Consider the following 9,688-nt stretch of genomic DNA (forward strand, 5'->3'; position numbering starts at 1 on the left):
GCCGGGGCACCAGGGTCCACGGGAGCTCTCGTCAGGCTCCAGGGTGGGTGACCTGGCTATTGTCTTAGAGACAGGAGGTCACAGCAGGTTTCACCTCAAGGAGAATGATCTAGAAGACTGGGAGAGACCAGAAGAGGACCCAGGGGACATCACTAGACAGGCACAGGGACATGAGGTCCAGTGCGCAGGGGGTGAGGCCCACCGTATGGGGGTTTGAGGTCCAGTGCACAGGGGAGTGACCACGTGGAGACAGAGGCCTGGCTGCCCCAGCACACAGGACTCTGGAAACCCGGGAAGGCCAGGACTCAGGGAACCTCCCAGAACCAGATCACGAAACCACGGTAGTGCCGCCCCCCCCCCCCCCCCACCTCAGTCAGCCGCGCTGCCACCACCAACTCCACAGACCAGGGGGCTGAACCACATTTATTTTCCCGAGGTTCTGGAGGCCGGAAGTCCAGGGTCTGGTGTGGGCAGGGAGCCGTGACAGGGCCGCACCTCGCAGGGCCAGGGCAGGCCCCAGACGCTGCCGGAGCCCCACCTGGCCGGGCCCTGGGCCCCGCAGTGCAGGTTTGGGCACAGTGTCCGTGGGGAGCCCGGGGCAGGGGTTCCGGGCCTGGCAGTCCAACCACAGGGACAGAGTGGGGTCCTTGTGCCTCTTGCCCCCAGCCTCTCTGTACCTCAGTCCCTCAGGGGCCACCCCGCACAGCCGGGACCCCCGCACTCGCGTCCTCTGAGACCACGGGCTTACGTAAGCTCGTCTCTGCCGCGGGTCCGCAGCGCTCCCTGCTCTCCCGCTCTGACTGCACCCCTCCGTCTTCCTTGTCCTCCATCTCCCTCCCGGCCGGAAGTTATCCTTCTCAGCCGTCACCCCCGCGTCACCCAGCCTTGATTCACACGCTGAACTCCGGGTGGGAAGTCAGCCAACGGCTCACCCCACCACGGGACACCTGGGGGCCCCGCATGGGGATGCTGCCCGGGGTCCGCTCACTTTGCTTCGGGAACTCCAAGGGCCCGACCACAGCCCTGCCCCGTGCGGGTCTGGGACGCAGGCCTCCTGACCCCGCCCCCTGACCCCGGACCCCCCTCCTGGAGCGCGTGCCCCTGCGCATCCTCCAAGACTTGGGCGGCGACCCTTCCGCCTCCATCTAAAACCGTCCTCCCTTTCCGGCTCCTCCGGGGAGGACGGCCGAACCCCCCCCCCCCCCCCCCCGCGGGGAGGCGGCGCCCCTCCGAACAGTCCTCGGCTGCAGCCCACGCTTGAGGGTTGGTGCCCGCGGCCTCGCCCTGCGGTGTCCGCGCATTTAGCGCCAGGCACCCCGCTGCGACCCGGGCCTGCTGAACCGGAACACGCAGCAGCTGGGCACGTGCGGAGGTGGGGGGTTGCCCCTCAGCGGGCTGTTGGGGGTTTCTGGGGCGGGTCTTCGTCTTGTCCTCTGCTGGGTGGGCTCTGCTGCCCCTTCCAGCGGCTGGTGCTGCCCCGTGGGCTCCAACCCTCCTCTTCCGCCTGAGCACGTGAGGACCCCTACGCCCTCGGTGGGTGGGCCCTGCCGAGTGCTGGCTCTTGTGAGGGGCACGCCACTCTCTCCCGGGTTTCGTAGCCTTTCATGGTGAGCTTCACCTCAGAGGTGTTTGTTTTATCTGCCAGGGGCCCAGGTGACTCTGCCCAGGGGGGACAAAGTGGCAGGTAGGGCTCCAGGCCCCCGCTCAGAGGGCACCACTTCCTGAATCCTCGGACCCACCCCCTCTGCAGCTCAGCCCCAGCCCCAGCCCTGGCCCCATGGTGGTCCCGCCACCCATGGCTCTGCCCAGGGCCACCACCCACAGGGCCACGCTGGGTGGTCCCAGGAGGCAGCACCCCGCCCAGTCCACCCCCAAGAGGCAGAGCTGAGCACAGGCTGCCCTGTGGACCCCACGGGCAGATGCGTGGGGGCTGGGCCTCAGACACCAGGCCCCTCCGAGACCTTGGCCCTGAGCATCTTTTGACTCAGCCGTAAAGCGCCTTTGCCCTGGGCTACCTCAAACGATGCTACGCTTCTGAAAAAAGCTAAAAAAAAATTGCTCAGATTCTTTCTGTGGAGGTTAAAGTCCCATCGCATACAGCTGACCTTCTGAAAGGGAGCAGGCAGTGGCATCTGCGCCCTCACGGCGTGGTCCGACCGCCAGCGCTCTGCTCTCCGGTGACCCCGAACCTTCCAGCCGTTGCCCCCCCCAGCTCCGCTCTCTGTCTCTGGACTCCCCGGTCTGACCCCTCACATCCACAAAGCCACGCGTGCCAGCTGGAGAGGCTGGCTGCAGAGGCACCCGTGCGCCGAAGGCTGCGGGCTCAGTCCCTGGTCAGGGCGTGTGCAGGCGGCAACTCGCAGGGGTCTCTTGTGTTGGCATTTCTCTCTCCCTCCCCCCCTCCTCTCTCCCTCCAAACAAACTCTGCAGCCCAGAAGGGACTGGCAAGACAAATTCACAAAGTCCTGGGAAGCAGGGACCTACAGCCAAGACTGCTCTACCCAGCAAAGCTGTCACTTAGAATCGAAGAGATGGTAGAGCTTCCCAGACAAGAAAAAGCTAAAGGAGTTCATCGTAAAAAAACCACTGTTATATGAAATGTTACAGGGACTTACTTAAGAAAAAGATGATCGAAACCATGAACAATAAAATGGCAACGAATACATATCTGTCAACAACTGAATCTCAAACACACCAGGCAAACACGAAGAACAGAGACAATCATGGATATGGAGAGCTTGTTGATGGTTGGTGGGTGGGAGGGCGTTGGGGGGGATGCGTGAGGAGGTGAGGGGATTAAGAAGTACAAATACTGTAGTTTGCCATGTGTAATGCACACTTGTGGCTGAATGTTTTGAAGGAAAAACAAGGGTGCACATGACACATGGGTGTAGCGATTACACTCCGTGGGTTTAATAACACCGTGTATAACGAGCACAAAACCACCGGCGTGCCTTATACACGGCAGAGTGTAGCAGGCAGCCACAGAGTAGCCACGGGCATGCGAAGTGCAGCCCAGGGAATGCAGCAGCCAAAGCGCTTACACGCACGACGCACGGACGTGAACCGTGGTGGGGGCTGCCTGAGGATGCAGGGTGGAAGGGGGCAAAGGGGGGAAATCGGGAAGGCTGTAATAGCATTATCAGCAAAACATAATTTAAAAAACAGTAAATAAAGACGCACCCTCAGGTGAGGATTAAAAAAACGCACACCTGGCTTCACTTCTTACACTGTGCCCCCCCCACCCGCCCCCATTCCAGGCTCTCCTCGCTGTTGACGCAGGTACCTGACTCCCTTTTGCGGCGAGTGACGCCCCAGTGGGCGTGGCCCTCGGGTGGCCCCGCCCCTCCCTGCGGACCGGCCTTGGGGCGGTTCCGCCTTCGGGCTGTGATGAACCGCGCTGCTGCATTTGCGAATGCTTCTGAGGTCGAAGTAGTTGATTCTCATTTCAGACTTTTAAAAGCATTTTAATCCCCACCCAGAGACGCGTTTACTGGTTTGAGAGCAGAGGAAGGGAGGAAGGGGAGGAGAGAGGTGGAGAGAGCGTGGATGTGAGAGCGAGACAGGGGTCAGCTGTCGCCCGTGCACACACCCCCACGCGGGACCGAACCCGCGACCTTTGGGTGCACAGGACTCTGTTCCCGCCAACCCAGCTGCTCGGCCGGAGCCAGACCTTTTTCTAAGGATAACATCCCTGAAAGTAATTGGAGTTTTTCTTTAAAACTGAAAACCCAGAGGTAAAAATGGCTGCCCCGAAGACAGCACCCACAGCGGGTATGGCAGAGCCCAAGTCCCCCCAGAATCCCGGCGCCGTGGCAGGGCGTGGGGGGTGGAGCGCGGCTGGTCAGCCGGGAGGACCCCGGCCATGAGTGGCGTCCCCCTCGGAGCGCCCCAGGGACCCCTCCCGTCCAGCATGGAGGCAGCGTGAAAAGGCAGAGCTTCAAGCACTTCCCTGCTGCGCGCAGGCAGCGGGAACCCGCCGCTGCGCGTGCACCACCGCGCCCCGGCGCGTTCTGTTCTCTGCCGCCTCCTCCGCTCAGAGGGGCTTCCAACCCAACCCCTTCGTGTGCGTCTCCCTCCTCCCAACGCTTGAACGGCCCATCAGCGTCTCAGTTTCTTTGCCATCCAACTGTGAAAAGTACAAAAGCAATTGTTTCCCTGAAGGAGGCACGTGTGAACACCGAGGACAGGGCCAGCCCCACCCGCCAGGCTCCCGGCTCAGATGACGGGCGGCCCAGCGGCGGTTGCGGGCCACAGACCCGCCTGGGAGGCTGCAGACGGCTCACACGGGCCTCTGAGCCCCCATGTGGAAAACGGAGTTCATTAGGGCAGTTGAATCATTAGCAAGCACCCCAAAAGTTGGCAGCTAAGCCAACGGAGTTCTACCCGCACCTGTCATCACACCAGCCCCTGTCCCCCACCCCCCCGTGCCTGCACCCTCCATGGCCCTGGGGGCCTCTCCTGGATCCTGAGCCTCCAGCCGAGGGACAGGGACTCAGGTCACAGCCGCAGGAGGACGGACGGAGAGGTTTGGGGGCTGGGCCTGACACGGTGGCCCCAGGGCTGTCTGAGATGGCTAAACTCCGGCCGCCCACTGTCAGTTGGGAGGTGGGTGCCAGTGGCAGTGAGGGCCCGTCAGCATGCCTGGGGACCTGTGCCCCCAGACCGAGTACCTGACACGCCACCAAAAAGGGGGGCGCACCTGTTGAGACATTTCCGCTGTCAGCATAGCCTGGCTGAAGTCACTGGAAGCTCTGATGGCCTCTGGGGCTCCAGAAATCACTGAGTCTGTGTCCAGGCCACGCCCTCCCACCCGCCCGCACATGCCACCAGCAGTGACCACGGCCATCAGTTAGCCAATCCGCTACTGACGGCCTTCGACCGAGAGGGTCTTCTGGAATCCCACATAGCAGGTCCCGTCACACACCCCAACCCTCGACAGACAGGGAAACTGAGGCCGGGCTGGGGCCTGTGGGATGGCTCTCACCCGGGCCCTGGGGGACAGCCCTGCAGCCCTGCACAGCTGCTCCCTCCTCAGGCCCGAAGGCGGCAGGCGGGACAACCGTCCTCGGGCCCCGAGGCACCGGGGGCTCCTGTCCCACGGAGCTGGAGTCTCGGGGGCCCACAGCACCACACAGCGCTGAGGCACGCCTGCTGCCCGCCGAAGCAAGAGCCACGCCAGGCCGTCCAGACAATTAGGTCACTTACGGCTCAGAGGTGCATTCCGCACATTCGAAACAAGTGTGTCTGCTCTTCTGGGACGGCCGAGGCTTCGGCAGGCACTCAGCCTCTGAAGTGACCTAACAGGCTCCCTTTCCCGGAGGAGTGGTGCGCGGGTGGGGGGTGGGCAGCATGCCACCTCCTGCAGGACACCCAGTGCAAACACCATTAGGTGACGCTTCAGACTGCCACCCGCAACTCGCCCATTTAACGGAAACGGCCTCGTGCGCTTCCCGCAAGTGCCCTGCTGCTGACAGAGTGCAGGCCCTGGGCGAGGACACGCAGCTGGCCTCCGCCCGGCCTCGCCCCGCTGGCGGCTCAGCCTCTCGCTGGCCTGCGGGTGTTGACCACACGGGGCTAGGCCAAGGCCCCCGCCCCCAGCTGTGGACAGGAACCCAGGCAGGCCTAGGACAAGAGCCCAGAACCCTGCTGAGTCACCCCCAGCCCAGGCGTCGGAGCCAGCCGGGCCGGCCTGATTTGCCCACAGCCTGGCAACACCAGTGCGTCTGAAGGGAGACTCCGGGAGGGGCGGCAGGCCTGGGCAGTGGGGAGGAGGGGCCCGGAGCCTCCCGAGTTCAGGGATGGGACAGAGCGTGCTGGACCTGCCAGGCCCGCCCTGACTCAGCACTGCCCAGCATCCTTCCCAGAACTTCCTGGCCCCGTTCCGGGCCAGGCACCTGCTAGGAGCGGGAGTTGCCCTGGACACAGCCTGTGTGTGTGGCCAGGCTTTCCGGAAGCCTGGCTTCCCAGTAGCTCGCCTGAAAGAGAAGCCCATTGCCCTGAGGACAGCCTCAGTCGCAGCCAGGCGCTCGGAGCTGATCGGCCGAGAACAAGCCAGTCAGCAGCCTGGCCAGCACTTAACACGAAAACCCCGAGGCCTGGCACCAGGTCTGCTCGGGGCTCGGGGCTGTGGCGGAGCTCGGCGAGTGAGGACAGCGTGGCCGGGTGGGGAGGCCACACCGCTGTGGCGGGCAGTCCACTGGACAGCATCGCCCGCCGCCGCTGGTCAAGTCTCCCTCGGAGACGGAGAACACGCAGTCCGCCTGGCCACCACTGATACGCCCTCCGGGGACGGCCGGGAAGTCCTTGTGGGGCCCAGGTCGGGTCCCCTCCCCCCATGCCACGGTCTTGCCCCTTCGCCCCGTCATCAGGGATCAACAGCAGCCGATAGTCCTGCCCGAAACACGAGTATTGACATCTCCACCTTTCGAGGCTGACTCCGTCCTGGAAAGGCGCTCCCTAAACAGAGGCCCAGAACAAATCTCACAGACACCCCCCGGGGCAGCACAGGCTGGGGTGGCCCCGCCCCCACGGTCTTCCCAGGCCGCCGGCAGCCCACTGAGACACCCGTCCCGCGTGCGTGGCGTGAAGCAGCGTCGCGGTGGCGTTGCAAAGTCAGCCTTCGAGGACGTCCAGGGAGCATGAGCGTCTGCAGACGGTGTCCCCGTGAAACTCCTGCAGCATGCGTCAGATTTATTTCCTACTCAACTCAGGCAGGTAATAATGATTCAGATGCAAATGAGTGCGCATCGGGTCAGAACAGTGTAAAGCATTTGCAAATGCTTTTAGAACTACAAGAACAATGGATATGTTTGGTTTCAGGATATTTTCCACTGCACTGTGACGAACAAGAAGTTCAGTGTTCGGTTTTAAACCGGAGCTGGGAGTGAATCAACAATGCCGTTGCAATTGTGGACGTATCTAAACACAAAAGTGAAAAAAACCCTCCAGCAGGCAACCACCTCCCCAACCCACCCTCCCCCACAGCTCACATTTAACTCCTGCAGGACTGACGGCCTGGGTGCTCCCTGGTGCCAAAATGTGTTTCACTGGAGGGGGGGGGAGCAGAACACTCGATTCATACCACTAGGCAGAAATTTGAGCTCTGGCGTGACAAAGGAAAACCTCACTGGGGTGACCTAACACACCCCACCCCTTCCAGGGATCAGGACACTGCGCTGCAAGGCAGGTCACAAACAAGGCGCTGACCAGCCTCAGGCCGACTGCAGGGCACCGCTCCCTGCAAAGCCATGCAGGACACAGGGGTCTCGGATGCAGGTGTGTCTTGAGTCCAGGGGCCAGCAACACATATCTGACAACATGACGAGAGATGACAGTGAGGAACAGGCGAGGGTCAGAGGGTCAGAGTCAGTGCCCGCTGCCCCCGGAGCAGACAGCTGTGGGCACAGCCACCAGGGCCGGCGGACTCGCCCCCACCCCAGCTGGCCAGGTCAGCGCCCGGGCTTGCCTTGGACAGGCAGCTGAAGAGAGAAGCACAGGGACACGATTCCCAATTCCGGGGCACAAGCTCAAGGACAGTATCGTTTTCCACTTTTGAAGACTTGCCCTAAGCCGAAACAGGCAGGGCCGGGGAAATTGCCCAGCCACGGATGAAACACAGCGGCCACCGTTCCCTCCCCTCCCCTCCAACAGCAGAACAGGAGCGGCCGCCCGCAAACAAGGCTCTTCCACGGCCACACCTGGACAGGAGCAGCCGGGAGCCCCGGGACCCCAGACAAAGCCTTCTCAGAGAGACCAAATTGTTACTTGACCTGTGATACATTTCCCTCGGCCCTTGCCATTTGTCAGTGAAAAAACAACGCTGCTTCCCACCACCAAATGACCTTTTGACAAATGAACTCAGTTTTTCTTTAACCGGACACACACACACACACAAAACTGCTCCCGTACAGAAGCTGCCTGTCACCGTCCCCTGGCAGCCTGCACAGCGAAAACAGGCCGGACTGAGCGCCTCCCTGGGGGCCCTGGAGGGCCTGCAGAAGGCAGCCAAGGGCGGAGGCCCTGAACCACACTCAACCTTAGGGAGCCCCCGGCGCTCAGGCGCTCGGGAGCCGCCACCACCAATTAGTAGCTTCTGCAGGACCCGAATGTCAGTGCTGCTGCTCTAGCAGGAAAGAACAGAATCTAAGACCCCCAAAGCGGGGCCCCAGGCATCCTGAGCCCCCAACCCAGCACTCACACTGGGAGGGCTCTTCCTTCCCAAGGCCTCCAGGCCTTTGGGCCCCTGAGCTCTCCCTCTACCACCTCCAGGGACCACGGGATCCGAAAGGATCTGCTGTCTCCCTGCATGGGTGTACCGAGAGGGCACGGATTTAAGGAAACCCCTACCGGGAGAAATCACCCTGGGGGTGGGGGAGGACCGGAGCTGAGAAGCCTGATCCAGAAAAGTAGTCAGCCTGGGGGAAGGGGTGGGTTACCTCGGTCGGTCAGAGACACTACGACCTCGGCTATCTAAGGCGCCCTTACTTAGGTTGCCGGTAACCCCACCCAAGCCTTAATCCCCCAACCAAGACCCCGGCGCCTGGGCCTTCCCACAGCGCCGGCCCCGACACCGAGAATGAGCCCAGGACCCTGTGTCCGGCTCCGTGACGCCGCCGCCCCGACCGCTCCGGCTGCAGCGGACACGAGCCTGAGCGGGCAGCGGGGACGCTGCGCCCGCAGTGCGACTGGCGCAGCCGCCAGGGCGCGGGGAGCGCCGCCCGGACCCGGTCCCCGACCCCGCGCGGAGGAGGGATGCTGTGCCAGGAAATGGGGGAACTGCCTCCGGTCCTGCTCCGGGAGCGCGCGGGTGGGCACCGGGCGCGGATGGGGATGGCCGAGGTGCGGACCGGTCCCGGTCCGGGAAGGCAGGGCCCAGACAGTGGATGGGGATCCACTCTGGGCACGGGACCGGGGAGAGGGGCACGGGTTCCCTCTGGAACCTGAGGGAAGTGGGAAGGGGACTGCTCCAGAGTGCAGAGCGAGGTTGAGAGGTAATTCCAAGCCCAGGGTAAAGAGGTGGGGGCGGCGGGCAGAGGGGAATGAGGGAGTCACACCGGGGCAGGCGAGGGGGGGTGGAAGTGTCCTTTCGGGACCCAGGAGTAGGGGTCTGCCCCAGGCTGCAGTGCGGGCCCGCGAGATGCGAGCAGACCGGGATGGGAAGAGAGAGGGGCCGCCCTGGCCGCGGGCGGGGCGAGAGGGGTGCACCCAGGCCGAAGGCAAGCGCGGGCGGTCCGCCGTAGACACCGCTGGGGCAACCCTGTGGGACACAGCCACTCGCTGGGCTGGAACTGGGACCCGCCGCACGCGAAGACGACGGTCCGTGCCTGGCGGAGGAACGGAGGTCTGCTTGCGCAGGCGGGACGGGGCCGCTCACCTTGGGTTTGTACAGCCACTTTCGGAACCTGTGCATCATCGCCGCGCCGGCCCGGCCCGCCCGGCGGCCCTCCCTCCGCGGCGCTGCGCCCGGGCCCGGCTGCGGCGGGCGGTCCCGGGGCGCCGGGCGGGCGGCGGGCAGGTGCCGGACAGGTGCGCGGCCGGGGAGATGCTCAGCAAGCAGCGTGCCACGCGTACCCGCAGACAGCCGCGGGCGGACGGGCTCACGCGGCACGGGGCGCCGGCTCCTCGCCGCTCACTGACACCCCGCGACTCCGCCGGCCCCCGCTGCTCCGCGCTGCACATGCGCTGA

General features: G+C 63.9%; 1 protein-coding gene across 1 annotated transcript in view; it reads right to left on the reverse strand.

Annotated features, from left to right (window-relative positions):
- Positions 1 to 9,688, reverse strand: part of ZFYVE28 (zinc finger FYVE-type containing 28) — a 44,981-nt gene extending 35,293 nt beyond the window's left edge. Inside the window, exon 1 of the mRNA XM_028503847.2 lies at positions 9,377 to 9,688. Within this exon, the coding sequence (XP_028359648.2) occupies positions 9,377 to 9,415 (39 nt within the window). The 5' untranslated portion in view covers positions 9,416 to 9,688. The remainder of the gene's footprint in view (positions 1 to 9,376) is intronic.

The sequence above is a fragment of the Phyllostomus discolor genome, chromosome 1 (assembly GCF_004126475.2).
Source record: "Phyllostomus discolor isolate MPI-MPIP mPhyDis1 chromosome 1, mPhyDis1.pri.v3, whole genome shotgun sequence".
Classification (NCBI taxonomy): Eukaryota; Metazoa; Chordata; class Mammalia; order Chiroptera; family Phyllostomidae; genus Phyllostomus; species Phyllostomus discolor.